This window comes from Bufo bufo, chromosome 4, assembly GCF_905171765.1.
Source record: "Bufo bufo chromosome 4, aBufBuf1.1, whole genome shotgun sequence".
Classification (NCBI taxonomy): domain Eukaryota; kingdom Metazoa; phylum Chordata; class Amphibia; order Anura; family Bufonidae; genus Bufo; species Bufo bufo.
In genome coordinates, this window is record NC_053392.1 from 222195260 (window position 1) to 222211268 (window position 16009).

At 38.5% G+C, this 16009-nt stretch overlaps 1 protein-coding gene and 1 long non-coding RNA gene across 2 annotated transcripts in view; both read left to right on the forward strand.

Moving 5' to 3' along the window:
• Nucleotides 1-7194, forward strand: part of XXYLT1 (xyloside xylosyltransferase 1) — a 291171-nt gene extending 283977 nt beyond the window's left edge. The window contains exon 4 of the mRNA XM_040428327.1: nt 6645-7194. Within this exon, the coding sequence (XP_040284261.1) occupies nt 6645-7038 (394 nt within the window). The 3' untranslated portion in view covers nt 7039-7194. The remainder of the gene's footprint in view (nt 1-6644) is intronic.
• Nucleotides 7195-8373: 1179 nt separating this feature from the next.
• Nucleotides 8374-16009, forward strand: part of LOC121000049 — a 28631-nt gene continuing 20995 nt past the window's right edge. Inside the window, exons 1-2 of the long non-coding RNA XR_005778738.1 lie at nt 8374-9114; nt 9463-9479. This is a non-coding gene — a long non-coding RNA (uncharacterized LOC121000049). The remainder of the gene's footprint in view (nt 9115-9462; nt 9480-16009) is intronic.

Genomic DNA, 16009 nt, shown 5'->3' on the forward strand with positions numbered 1-16009 from the left:
TTTTACAAACTTTGTTAACCCTTTAGGTGTTCCACAAGAATTAAAGGAAAATGGAGATGAAATTTAAAAATGTCACTTTTTTTGCAGATTTTCTATTTTAATAAAAAAAATTCTTTAATACATTCAGGGTTAACAGCCAAACAAAACTCAATATTTATTACCTTGATTCTGCGGTTTACAGAAACACCCCACATGTGGTCGTAAACTGATGTAAGGGAACACGGCAGGGCGCAGAAGAAAAGGAGCACCATATGGTTTTTGGAAGGCAGATTTTGCTGGACTGGTTTTTAGATGCCATATCCCATTTGAAGCCCCTCTGATGCACCCTTACAGTAGAAACTCCCAAAAAGTGACCCCATTTTGGAAACTAGGGGATAAGGTGCCAGTTTTATTGGTACTATTTTGGGGTACATATGATTTTTAATTGCTCTATATTACGTACGGACGCAATTATATTTCTTTGTTTCAGTTTTACATAAAAAAGCATCTTTGAAAAAAAAATTGTTTTTGTGTTTTTTTTTTTGTTTTTTTCTGCCGATCATCTTGTGCATGGGGCTCGTTTTTTGCAGGAAGAGTTGACTTTTTTTGTACCATTTTTGGGTTCATATGATTTTTTGATCATTCATTATTACACTTTATGGGGCAAGGTGACCCAAAAATTGGTTGTTTTGGCACAGCTTTTATTTATTTATTTTTACAACGTTCACCTGAGAGGTTAGATCATGTGACATTTTTATAGAGCAGATTGTTATGGACGTGGCAATACCTAATATGTATACTTTTTATTATTTATTAAAGTTTTACGCAATAATAGCATTTTTGAAACCAAAAAAATTATGTTTTAGTGTCTCCATAGTCTGAGAGCCATAGCTTGTCTATTTTTTGACCGATTGTCATTTTTGGGATGAGGTGACGGTTTGATTGGTACTATTTTTGGGGGCATATGCCTTTTTGATCGCTTGGTGTTGCACTTTGTGATGTTAGGTGAAAAAAAATAATCTTTTTTGGCACTGTTTTTGTTTTATTTCTTTTTACGGTGTTCACCTGAGGGGTTAGGTCATGTGATATTTTTATAGAGCAGGTTGTTACGGACGCGGCAATACCTAATATGTCTTTAACACACTAATAGCAGTTTGGAAGCAAAAAAAAATCATATTTAGTGTCTCCATTGTCTGAGAGTCATATTTTTTTTCACCAATTGTGCTATTTTGGGGGGGCATACGCCTTTTTGATCGCTCGATGTTGCAATTTTTGTGATGTAAGGTGGCAAAAAATGTTTTTTTTGTCACGGTTTTAATTTTTTAAGGTGTTCAACTGAGAGTTTAGGTCACTTGATATTTTTATAGAGCTGGTTGTTACGGACGCGGCGATACCTAATATGTATACTTTTTTTATTTATTCCACTTTAACACAATAATAGCATATTTGAAACAAAAAAATGATGTTTTAATGTCTCCATGTTCTGAGAGCTATAGTTTTTTTTTATTTTTTGAGAGATTTTCTTATTTAGGGGCTCATTTTTTTTGCGGGATGAGGTGACTGTTTTATTGGTACCATTTTGTGGGACATATGACTTTTTGATTGCTTGGTGTTGCACTTTTTGTGATGTAAGGTGACAAAAATGGGTTTTTTTTTACACAGTTTTTATTTATTTTTTATGGTGTTTATCGGACGGGTGGATCATGTGATATATTTATATGTGTTTTTTTTTCTATTATAAAATCAGGGGAAAGGGGCGTTTTTTTCTTTTTTTACTTGAAACCTAATTTTTTTTTTTTATGAAAACACTTTTTTAAGTAAAACACTTTTTTTTTTTTTTTTACTTTATTTCTGTCCCACTCTGGGACTTCAACTATTTTGTAATGCATTGCATGTTAGTGCGCATGGCATTGGGCTGCCTTTTCAGCCATTGGGTCCCCGCCACATAAGCGTGGGGACCCGATGGGCTCCCTCACCCGCCGCATGCACCTCCTATGCCACGGTCAGCGCTGACCGCGGCATAGAAGGGGTTAATCCGCCGGCATTGGCTTTTACAGCGATGCCGGCGGATACAGCAGGGGCCCGGCTATCAGGGACTGCCGAGCCCCTGCAGTGATTGGGCACGTACCGCTCCGGTGCCCGCCTGATCACCATGACGTAATAGGACGTCAAAATGCGGCAAGTCACTTGCCGCCATGACGTACTATTACGTCATATGTCGGGGAGGGGTTAAAGACCAGGGATCTATCAAAGTCTAATATTCACAACAAACGGAAGGAGATTTCTGAGGACCTCAGAAGAAGAGCTCATCAGGACGGAAAAGGTTACAAACCATCTCTAAGAGTTTGGCATCCACCAATCCTCAATCAGATAAGACCATTATGACCCTCCCCAAGAGTGGTTGATTAAGAAAGATCACGGCAAGAGCTAGGTGTGTAATAGTCTACGAGGTCACAAAGGAGCCCAAGGTAACGTCTAGCAACTGAAGACCCTTCTCTCATTAGCTAATATTAATGTTCATGAGCAAGGTATGCCTGGCAGGATCGCAAGCTGCTCTCCAAAAAGAACATTGCTTCCCATCTGCAGTTTGCTAAAGTTCACCTTGACAAGTCAGAAGGCTGTTGGAACAATGTTATGTGGACGGATAAGACCAAATTGAACTTTTTGACTTAAATGAGAAGCATTATATTTTAAGAAAGGAAAACACTGCATTCCAGATTAAAAATCTCATCACATCTGTGAAACATGGTAGGGGAAGTATTAAGGTTTGCCCTGGTTTTCTGCATCTGGGCCAAGACATCTTGTGGTCACTGTTGGAACAAAGAATTCTGAATTATACTAGCAAATTCCAAAGGAAAATTGTCAGGACATCTGTCTGTGAGTTGAATCTCAAGAGAACGTGGGTCATCCAGCAATACAATGGCCCTAAACACACAGGTTGTTCTACCAAAGAATGGTTAAAGAATGGTCAAGAAGAATAAAGTTTAACAAAATGGCTAATTTAAAGTCCTGACCGTAATCCAATAAAGATGTTGTGGAAGGGCCTGAAGGTAGCAGTTCATGGGAGGAAACTAACCAATGTAACAGAGTTGAAGCTGTTTTATATTTCTTTCACACACCCCACCCTCACCTGCATCTCCTTTGGCTCACTGTCCACGTTTGACCCAGTCATAGCTTCTCATTTCTTCTGTTCCTACGAATTCACTTCTGACCCCATTCCCTGACACCTACTCCCGTCTTTTTCTCTGGTTGTCACCACTCATCTAACAAAAATCTTCAACCTCTCTCTCTTCTGGTATGTCCCCCTCCTCTTTTAAAAACTCTTATCATTACTCCAAAAAACTTTCCTTTGACCCATCCTGCACAACAAACTACAGACCAGTCTCAAAACTTTCCTTCATCTCTAAAATCCTGGTCTACTCTTGCCTCATCCGCTATCTCTCTTCTTACTCTCTCCTTGATCCATTACAATCTGTTTTCCGCACCCTACATTCTACAGAAACTTCCCTCACCAAAGTGACAAATGACCTCCTAATAGCAAAATGCAACAGTGACTATTCTCTGCTCATTCTCCTTAACCTCTCTGCAGCTTTTGACACCGTAGACCACATCTCCTACTCACCATCCTCCAATCTATCAGCCTAAAGGACACTGCTCTCGCCTGGTTTTCTTCATATCTCTCTGACTGCTCTTTCATTCGCTGGCTCCACTTCTTCTCCTCTCCCTCTTGCTGTTGGGGTTCCTCAGAGTTCAGTCCTAGGCCCTCTTCTCTATCTACACAGCCCCAATTGGACAGACCATCAGCAGATTTGGTTTCCAGTACCATCTCTATGCTGATGACTCACAACTACACACTTCACCCCCAACATCACCCCTGCTGTATTACAGAACACCAGTGATTTTCTTTCTGCCGTCTCTAACATCATGTCCTCTCTCTGAAACGGAATCTTTCAAAAACTGAACTTCTTGTGTTCTTTGCATCTACTAACCTACCTAAACCAGATATCTCCATCTCAGTGTGTGGCACTACCATCTCACCTATGCAGAACACCTGCTGTCTCAGTGTTATGTTTGACACTGATCTTTCCTTCACCCCCATATATTCAATCTCTCGCCCATTTACTGTATGTTGCCTGCACCTCTAGAATCCATCCTTTTCTCACTATGGAAACAACAAAATCTCTCTGCCCTAATCCATTCCCGCCTCGATTACTGTAATGCACCATTAATTGGCCTCTCCTTCACCAGACTTTCCCCTCTCCAATCTATCCTTAATGCAGCAACTAGGGTCACCTGTCTGTCTAACTGCTACTTTGATGCCTCCGCCCTGTGCCAGTCATTGCACTGCTTGCCCATACAGTATAGAATCCAATTTAAACTACTTTTTCTCACCCACAAAGTTCTCCACAGTGCTGCACCCCCTAGATCTCTTCCCTTATCTCTACCACCCTACCCATGTTCTACGCTCTGCAAATGACTTATCACATACCCTGATCTAATTTCTCTCCATATATAGCCCATTTATCTTTTGTCACCCCTATCTCCTCATAGATTGTAAGCTCTTGCGTGCAGGGTCCTCATTCCTCTTGTTCTAATTATTGACTTGTCTGTTGCTATGCTTTCTGACATGAACCCCTGACTGTAAAGCGCTGTGGAATATGTTGGCGCTATATAAGTACAGATTATTAATATAAGATCATTATTATACAGAAGAATGGTCTGAAATTCCTCCAAACCGATATGCAGGACTAATCAACAATTACTGAAAATGTGTTCAGTTGCTGTTATTGTTGCACAGGGAGGTCACACCAGATACTGAAAGCAAAGGTTCACAGACATGTGAAACTGGATCTGTTACCTCAATAAATAAAATTGCAGGTTTGTCGACTGATCAGGAGCTTATTTACATGGGGACATCTATCGACATGTCCATGACGATACATGTTGACAATGTAATACGCTAAGAAAGTATGTTCTGCTAAGTCTGGAGTGGATGTTTGTTTGTTTTTTTTATTTTATTTTTTTATATTTTTAAGGGGTGTGCCGTATATCATATAACTTTATTCTGCGATGGAGGTCTCATCAATACGAATATGGCGATACCAAATTTATAAAGGTTTATTTCATTCTTTTTGATACTGCCCACGATCCATAAGAGTTTGAATAATCCCCCTGGAAGACCCATAGTGGCTGATTCTATTTTATCCCTACTGGCTCTATATCTTGAACCAATTCTTACACCAAGCATTCTTGTTCTTTTCTGCTTGATACCAGCAATTTTCTTTGTAAGATACATAGCTTAGTTACAATTTCTGTTAAATGCTGGTTATTAAGACTGGATGTTATTAGTTTTTATACTTCTGTTGAACATGACAAGGGATTAGCAGCCACAGCAGAACTTTAGACAACTGAGTCCGAATTTTAAATCTCCTACAACAGGAATTCTGTATGAAACGGCTTGAGTTGTTTTTTCAGATAAATTCGTTTTTGTTTGGAGATGATTTCTATGGCCAACAATGGGGGACTGCAATGGGGTCTAATATGTAAATGCATATATGATTTCTTTTCAGCATAGATCAGTTTATCCTCATCAATTGTTTTAAGCACATGCTCACATCTAGCTTCGATTTATTGATGACATATTTTGCATATGGACATAGGCCCAAATCATCCATTGTGGCCTTCTTTCAGTTTATTGATGGAATATACCCTGAGTTGAGTTTTACACTACATATGAGTAAGTAAGAAGTCAGTATTTTATATAAGTGTGTGTATATATATATATATATATATTCAAACTACCAACAATAAAACAAATAAACAAAAATCATTAGCATTGCTGCATCCTAAAATGTCGTAATGGAAAAAATACAAATCACATGGCTGATTTGCAGTTTTTTTTTTTTTTTTTTCTTGCTTCACTTCCCAAACAAAAACTAAATAAAAAAGGATCAAAAGTCATACACACAAATGGTAAATGATCGATCTGCAAAAAAGGGGACCTTACACAGCTCAGTAGAAGTAAAACGACGTAAATATAAAATGGTTATCGGGTCAGAGTATGACGATGCAAAGAAAAAATAAATTTTTTCCAAATTTTTTTTTTTTTTTTTTTTAAATACCTTAATTTATATAGTTTTTGTAACAGGTCAGTTTTACAACATAGGGAACACCATAAAAGCAAAACCCATAAAACTATGGCAGAATTGCATTTTTTTCCAATTCCATCCCATATTGTATGCAATATTAAATGGTGCCATGAGAAAGTACAACTTGTCTCTCAAATAAAGCAAGCCCTCATACAGCTATATGAATGGAAAAAATAATAGTTATTTCTCCAGGAAGGAAAGGAGAAGAAAAATTGCAAAAACAAAAAATCCAAGGGTTTTTGAAGGGATAATGATTTCCATTGTGAACCTTAAAAAACTGATCTATTATTCTTTCCTCTTTATTGAGTCTCCGTCCCCAATATGTGTGAGGTTTGAATTTAAAGGTGAGCTTTATTTGTTGAAATATGAAAAGTAAAAAAAAACTGACATTGTAGTTATTCTTGCTGAATTGATTGATATTTTATTAAAAAAGTAAAATGAGTATTTTAACATTTATGAAGATGATAAATTTTGAATATCTTAACAAATTGCTTTCTCTTTTTTTCTCACCAACAGACATACTTTTTGGCAGTACCGTCGTGAAAACCCAAACACCAAGGTTGGAGGTCCTCCACCAGATGGGATGCCTGGATTTAACAGTGGAGTGATGCTGCTGAACCTAGAAGCCATGCGACAGTCCAAACTTTACAACCAGCTGTTAGAACCCAATGCAGTGCGCCTACTTGCAGAAAAATATCATTTCAAAGGTCATTTGGGAGATCAAGACTTCTTCTCCATGATTGGGATGGAGCATCCAGAACTGTTTTATGTTCTAGACTGTGGCTGGAATAGGCAGCTGTGCACCTGGTGGAAAGATCAGGGCTATGCTGACATCTTCGACCTGTATTACAAATGTGAAAGTCACATAAGAATTATCCATGGTAATTGCAATACTCCAATTCCAGAATAATAGGGCTCAGGGTTATTTAGAGATGGAAAAATCAGTGGTTAAGTCTGCTATGCGATTTCACAAAAATGGGGTGGACATTTATGTATTTTTGAACTTTTTATGATGTAAAAAAAAATCACGAAGGTCCAACTAGACGTGGCATGCTGTTTTCTAGGGATGAGCGAATAGACTTCGGATGAAACATCCAAAGTCGAATCTCATAAAATTTTGTTTTAATACTGTACGGAGCAGGAGCTCCGTACAGTATTAGAATGTATTGGCTTCGATGAGCCAAAGTTATTGCTTCGCGAAGTAACTTTATAAATTAATTTGTACTGTAAAAAAACATTTCACGAACTCGGGTTCAGTTCCAAGGTACCACTTGGAACCGAACCCGAGTTCAGGAGCTTATACATCAGAGCCAATACATTATAATACTGTACAGAGCGCCTGCTCTGTACAGTATTAGAACGAAGTATTATGCGAATCGACTTTGGATGTTTCATCCGAAGTCAATTCGCTCATCCCTAGTGTTTCCCATGGTTTATATTTCCATGAATTAATAATTGGATTTATTTTCTCTTTTAATAGTAGGGAACTCTTGGAAAACTGTTCAAATTATACAGAAATATACTTTTAACCAGAACTCTTTGGATTGATGAAAATCTTTCCTGAAATGTTTTATAATGTGCCAATCCCTCAATGACACATTAAAAGAATACCGTATGTTGACTTGCAGGAGCATACTGTCAAATAGAACAGAAAAAACGGTCTATGCTCTGCCAAAGCTGCACAGATCTTTTTATGTGCACATACGGCAAATTTCAATAACCACTTGCTTTAAAGAATCATACTATTATTATTTTGTGTTTACAGATATGGAGCATAGGTAGAGGTCTTTAACCAGACCTCAGGTATGAAAGGTTTTTGTGGTACTAGAACTTGTCTAGAAATATTGATTCTTTCCTCTAAAAATTAATTGACATTTCTATTCTTTAAAGGGGTTGTCTGAGTTCAGAGCTAAACCCGGACATAACCAGAATTTCACCCAGGCAGCCCCCCTGACAGGAGCATCAGAGCAGTTCATGCTCCGGTGCTCTCCTTTGCCCTGCGCTGAATCGCGCAGGGCAAAGGCATTTTGTGGTGTTCTGGTGACGAACCGGGCTCTCCTTCGGGCTGCCAGGCAGAGGCTTCCGCCCAGCACTGTGCCTGTGACGTCACCGGCACTGATGGGCGGGCTTTAGCGCTGCCCTAGCCTGTAAAACGGCTAAGGCAGCGCTAAAGCCCGCCCATCAAAGCCGGTGATATCACTGAACACACTGCTGGGCGGAAGCCCTTTAAAGGGGCTTTCCAAGTGTTTTTTTTTTTATCGGTATCTGATCGGTTGGGGTCCGACACCCCCTCCGATCAACTGTTTGAGAGGGCAGCAGCGCTTGCACTAGTGCCGCAGCCTTCTCTCTGCTTACCAAGCATAGCGATGTACATTGTATTGGGGCTGTACTTGGTATCACAACTCAGACCCGTTCACTTCAATGGGGCTGAGCTGCACCTAGGCCATGTGACTGATGAACATGTCGTCACTGGCCTAAGAAGAAGGTCTCAACACTACTGCAAGCGCCGCTGCCTTCTCAAATAGCTGATCGGCGGGGGTCTCGGATGTCAGACCTTCACCAATCAGACAAAGGATAGGTCATCAGTGAAAAAGAAAATTAATAAATGATGTACCCATTTTTGGCCCGGGGATCAGCCGTAAACTCCAGGGGAAGATTGATGTGGCTACTAATTTTGTTCACAGCGGCTGCTTTGTCAAGGCGATCCCAAGTGAGGAAACCATCTTTGATTCTCATATCGAGAGGGAGTATGGACAGGAGATGTTCAGTAGGGACAACCCACTTGAATTACAGAAACAAATTTTCCTTTCTATAAATGTGCCAAATCCATATAAGATTTGCAAATCCACAGCTTGCGCTTAAAGGGGTTTTCAGTTTTTTTTTAATACAAATAGGCTGTATTGATGCACAGGCTTGTATTCATGACCAATACAAATAGGTCATCGATACAAACAGGCTGCACAGCCCCTTTAGGGTCCATTCACACGTCCATGTGTGTTTTACGGATCCGCAAAACACGGACATCGCCGGCACTTAATAGAAAATTTCGGACAAGTATAGGACATGTTCTATTTTTTTCGGGAACGGAATTGCTAGCACACAAACATACACATAGTATGAACACAGAAAGATTTACTACTCCTGTCTAATATTTAGACAGTGTAAACTTAGACAGTCTAAAGATTTCTGGTGCATTGACAACAGTACATGTGGGCCATTTTGGATGTTAGCAACATCCTATAATATTTTTAATTTTAAGGATGGAAAATAAAATTACAAATTGTCTTACAGTCAACATTATTTTGAAATAGACATCTGTTACGAATGTTAAAAGTTAACAGAAACGTGCCTGTAATATATGTGTTATTTTATTTAGATGGATTGAAATGTGTCTGTATGAAATTAAAATTAAAATCGGCTGCAGAGTAAATTGTATAAAAAAAAAATACTGTACTTGAAGAATTTGTTTGCTTTCATCTGCAATAGTCATGTAATGGTGCCTCTAAAATGTTGCATTTTTTATTTGAATGTGTTGCTTATTGTTATTTTTAAATAAAAAATTTATTGGACAATGTTATTTTTGTATGTAACACAACATCCTTCTGCATAGCAATTTTTTGAAGCAGCTCTGTCAGGTCTCCTATGTTAGTATGGTAGGGATTTGGAGTTCTGAACATTATTAGTAATAACAAATTTTGTAGATACACTGGTAACAATGGACTTTTTCTCACTATCAAGTAAGTAATAAAGCTACTTATAGAACATGAAACATATTTATTGAAATACAATATCTGAAATTCCTGAAATTTTTTACATTTCTGTAAATATATAAAACACCATGCATTTAACAACTGGAAAACGCTGTTAGACACTTAATTTTAGGAACTCTATGAATTTATACTCTGCTATATATTTATGTCCTGGAAATTCAGAGAATCATGTGCAAGTCTAAATAGGAATAAAAATAAATATTAAAAAGTTTAGCTGTTATATTTAGTGGGCTATATTTTAAGGGCTTGACTAGGAAAAAATAACTTTTCCCAGGAGCTTCCAGCCTGGCTCTGTTATGGAAAGAATCATGCTTACCTGCTCCATTCTGTCTTTTGCTACATGGCTTGTTTACGCATGGGTATGATCATCTGTTCCTCTGCAGCCAATGACTGGCTTCAGCAGTGACATGTCTACAAGAAGGATGCATCACCGCTAAAGCCAGTGGTTTGCTGCAGCAGAGCAGGTGTTCATGCCCATGCCGAGGAGTACATAAACAAGTGGTGGTTGTAACAACTGGAAATGAGCAGTGTATAGGAGTATCTCAATAAATTAGAATATCATCAAAAAGTTAACTTATTTCAGTAATTAAATTCAAAAAGTAAAACTCGTATACTTTATAGATTCATTACATACAGACTGATCTATTTCAAGCATTTATTTCTTTAATGTTAATGATTATGGCTTACAGCTAATGAAAACCCAAAAGTCAGTATCTTAGAAAATTAGAATATTGAAGTTCAATATTGTAGACTCATGGCTTCACACTCTAATCAGCTAATCAACACAAAACACCTGCAAAGGTTTCCTAAGACTCTAAATGGTCCCTCAGTAGGCTACATTATCATGGGGAAGGCTGCTGACTTGACAGCTATTCAGAAGACAGTCATTGACACCCTCCACAAGGAGAGTAATCCACAAAAGGTCATTGCTAAAGAAGCTGGCGAGTGATATATCCAGGCATATCACTGGAAAGTTTAGTGATAGATAAAGGTGTACAAGCAACAGGGATAACCAAAGGGATTATCAGAAAAAGGCCATTAAAGAATTTGGTGGAGATTCACAAGGAGTGGACTGTAGCTGGAGGCAGTGCTTTAAGAGCCACCACACACAGACATATCCAGGTCATGGACTACAACTGTCAAATTCCTTGTGTCAAGCCACTCATGGCCCAGAGATCATGTCAAAAGAGTCTTACCTGTTCTAAGGAGAACAAGGACTAGAATGTTGCTTACTGATCTTAAAGGGATTCTGTCAGCTAGGTTTAGCCTATAGAGATGAGGACATGCGCTGCTAGATTGCCGCTAGCATGTCCACAATATACATTTTCCATAGCTCTGAGTGCTTTTACTCAGTCAAAAAAATTATGCGCAAGTACACTGCATGTTAGTGCCGACCTAGTGTTCCTTCTCTGTACTGGCATCAGCCTCAGGGAATGAACTGCGCATGCACTAGCTGGCATACGCAAGATTACAGCGATTTAACTGTGTGACGTCGGGGGAGCAAACAGGAGATTTGGAGGATGCCAGGCGGAGCTGGGCTCCTTCACAGTGGGCATGGCTGAACTACTGAAACATTGGTAGAGGCCCCTTGGGCTCCTTACTAGCCTCATTTAGATATATATAAAATCATTTTTTTGACTGAATAAAAGCACTCAGAGCTATGGGAAATGCATATTGCGGATGTGCTAGCGACAATATAGCAGTGCATGTCCTCAGCTATATTGGCTAAACCTAGCTGGCAGAATCACTTTAAGTCCTGTTTTCAGATTAAAGTAAATTTTGCATTATGCTAAACAGCTGCAGAGAGCTGCTTTTTATTCATATGCATGAGCAAGTTTGAGCACCAGTGGGTGGGACTTAATCCTTGGAGCACTGCTTTTGTAACACCTGCTTGTCCTCTGTACATTCCCCCCATCTTGTTTGACAGGGCTAGATGTCATGCAATAAAAAGATTTGAAACCGCGCTGCTTAAGATCCAGTCGAACGCTGCACAGGTGAAAGAATCAGGGTATTAGCCTCCGTCCTCCTCTCTCAAGGGGTTCAATCCTCCTCTGACACCTCCTCTCAAATCTTTTACAGGGTCAGCTCACCAGCAGACCCGCACCTCAAATCTTTTACAGGGTCAGCTGACCCTGTAAAAGATTTGAGGTGCGGGTCTGCTGGTGAGCTGACCCTGTAAAAGATTTGAGAGGAGGTGTCAGAGGAGGATTGAACCCCTTGAGAGAGGAGGACGGAGGCTAATACCCTGATTCTTTCACCTGTGCAGCGTTCGACTGGATCTTAAGCAGCGCGGTTTCAAATCTTTTTATTGCATGACTCGAGTGTGAACTACCCACCACACCACATCGGAACCAGCAGCGCAAGTAACTGTCCGTGTTCTGGGACACAGGACTGACATTTCTGTTTTTTACTTTATTGCATACAGGGCTAGATATCAGCATACTGAGGATAGAGATGTGTCCTAGCATGTACATATCATATACACTACTTACTGTAGCCTAATACATATTGCTAGGTTCTTTATAATCATATATTGTGCCTGTGAATAAACCAGTAATATGTTTTATGTTTCTAAGTATAAAAAACACCATTCTCAATATACTAAAGCTTGAACTTAGGAACTCTACATGCAAGGCTGACCTCTTATCATTAAGCTAAAGCCTTACTATATAAAGAATATTGTATTTTCTACACTTAGAAATCTTTATACATATTACTGGATTCTTTATAATTATATATTGTGCTTGAGTATAAAGCAGTAATATGCAGATTAGCTTTCTAAAAATAGAAATCCACTCTTCTCATTATAAGTATACAGTAAGTAGTGTTTATGATACGTATATGCTAAGACACGACTCTTCCCTCAGCATGCTGATGTCTAGCCCTGTCAATCAAGAGGAGGAGGTAGTGTGCAGAACACAAGGGGGTGTTACAAAAGCAGTGCTCCAAGGATTAATTTAAGACCCGCCCCCTGGTGCGCCAACTTGCTCATTTGCATGTAAATAAAAAGGCAGCTATCTCTATAGCTGTTTATCATACAAACCAAAAGGATGGTATTGTTTTTATCAGTATGATGAGCCCTACCAGGCAGTATACCTAGTTTAACCCCTTAAGGACTCAGCCCTATTTCACCTTAAGGACCAGGCCATTTTTTGCAAATCTGACCAGTGTCACTTTAAGTGCTGATAACTTTAAAACGCTTTGACTTATCCAGGCCATTCTGAGATTGTTTTTTCGTCACATATTGTACTTCATGACACTGGTAAAATGAAGTAAAAAAAAAATCATTTTTATTTATAAAAAAATTGCAAATTTCAAAGTTTCAATTTCTCTACTTCTATAATACATAGTAATACCTCCAAAAATAGTTATTACTTTACATTCCCCATATGTCTACTTATGTTTGGATCATTTTGGGAATGGTATTTTATTTTTTGGGGATGTTACAAGGCTTAGAAGTTTAGAAGCAAATCTTGAAATTTTTCAGAAATTTTCAAAAACCCAATTTTTAGGGACCAGTTCAGGTCTGAAGTCACTTTGCGAGGCTTACATAATAGAAACCACCCAAAAATGACCCCATTCTAGAAACTAAACCCCTCAAGGTATTCAAAACTGATTTTACAAACGTCGTTAACCCTTTAGGTATTCCACAAGAATTAATGGAAAATAGAGATACAATTTCAAAATTTTTATAATTTTTTTCCAGTTACAAAGCAAAAGGGTTCAAAAAATAAAGTACAATCCCTGTTCAGATATTATTTCCTCTAGCGCTGCAAATTCCAGGACAAAGTGAGTGAAAATAATCCGCACAATAAAATGAGAAAAGAAGGATTGCGCTGCAGGAGAGTATTCTTATTATATTCAAGTCCCAAAAATATTGGTGTTCTATAGTCTGTGGAAATCTTCAGTCAAACAGGTTCATCTATACACATCAAACTCAACTATGGTGTGGAAATCTGAAAAAAATAGAAACCGCACTATGGTGTAGTAACTTCTCAAAGGAGGTGTCGCCTGTGAACAGGTTATACTCACAAGACTCAGATGATATTAAGCATAACAAGCAGGTTCAGCGATGTCATCCACCAAAAAACATTGAAGTGAAGGTGAAACTGAAGTAGTCAGAAGGTCCGGAAAACAGATACAGGTATGCGTTGTGGCTAGTAGATGTTCAATCAGCCTAAGATGTCGCCTTCTGAGCCGCACGGACGGGGTGCTTGACCGCTTGTATAGAATCTTGCAAAGCTCCACAATCCCAGAGAAGGAAAGACCACTTTCACAGGATATCACCAGACTCTCCACTCTTCAGGTTCTCAAAGAAAGGAGGTCAACCAATAGTGAAGTACGTACCACAGTGTTAAATGAAAAGATTTATTATACTCACAAAAAACACAAGTATAGGAGCAAGTTAAAATAAGTACAAAGGGCACTGTGTACTTATTTTAACTTGCTCCTATACTTGTGTTTTTTGTGAGTATAATAAATCGTTAACCCTTTAGGTGTTCCACAAGAATTTATGGAAAATAGAGATACAATTTCTAAATTTCACTTTTTTGGCAGATTTTCCATTTTAATAATTTATTTCCGGTTACAAAGCAAGGGTTAACAGCCAAACCAAACTCAATATTTATGGCCCTGATTCTGTAGTTTGCAGAAACACCCCATATGTCGTCGTAAACCGCTGTACGGGCACACGGCAGGGCGCAGAAGGAAAGAAATGCCATAAGGTTTTTGGAAGGCAGGTTTTGCTGGACTGGTTTTTTTGACACCATGTCCCATTTAAAGCCCCCCTGATGCAACCCTACAGTAGAAACTTCATAAAAGTGACCCCATCTAAGAAACTACACCCCTCAAGGTATTCAAAACTGATTTTACAAACTTTATTTTCCATTAATTCTTATGGAACACCTAAAGGGTTAACAGAGATAAAATTTCACTTTTTTGGCAGATTTTCCATTTTAATAATTTTTTCCCAGTTACAAAGCAAGGGTTAACAGCCAAACCAAACTCAATATTTATGGCCCTGATTCTGTAGTTCACAGAAACACCCCATATGTGGTCGTAAACTGCTGTACGGGCACACCGCAGGGCGCAGAAGGAAAGGAATGCCATACGGTTTTTGGAAGGCAGGTTTTGCTGGACTGTTTTTTTTTTACACCATGTGCCATTTGAAGCCCCCCTGATGCACCCCTAGAGTAGAAACTCCAAAAAAGTGACCCCATTTTAGAAACTATGGGATAGGGTGGCAGTATTGTTGGTACTAGTTTAGGGTACATATGATTTTTGGTTGCTCTATATTACACTTTTTGTGAGGCAAGGTAACAAGAAATAGCTGTTTTGGCACCGTTTTTATTTTTTGTTATTTACAACATTCATCTGACAGGTTAGATCATGTGATATTTTTATAGACCAGGTTGTCACGGACGCTGCGATACCTAATATGTATACTTTTTTTTTATTTATGTAAGTTTTACACTATGATTTCTTTTTTGAAGCAAAAAAAAAACATGTTTTAGTGTTTCCATAGTCTGAGAGCCATAATTTTTTCAGTTTTTGGGCGATTACTTTAGGTAGGGTATGATTTTTGCGGGATAAGATGGCGGTTTTATTGGCACCATTTTGGGGTGCGTGTGACTTTTTGATCGCCTGCTATTACACTTTTTGTGATGTAAGGTGACAAAAAATGGTTTATTTAGCACAGTTTTTATTTTTTATCTTGTTCGTCTGAGGGGTTAGGTCATGTGATATTTTTATAGAGCCTGGTCGATTCGGATGCGGCGATACCTAATATGTATACTTTTTTTTTATTTATGTAAGTTTTACACAATAACAGCTTTTTAAAACAAAAAAAATGATGTTTTAGTGTCTCCATATTCTGAGCCATAGTTTTTTTATTTTTTGGGCGATTGTCTCAGGTAGGGGCTCATTTTTTGCGGGATGAGGTGACGGTTAGATTGGTACTATTTTGGTGGGCAAACGCCTTTTTGATCGCTTGCTGTTGTACTTTTTGTGATGTAAGGTGACCTAATATGTATACTTTTTTCCCCCCCTATTTTTTACCCATTTTTTTAACTTTATTTGGGGAAAATTACGTTTTTGTTTATTTTTACTTGA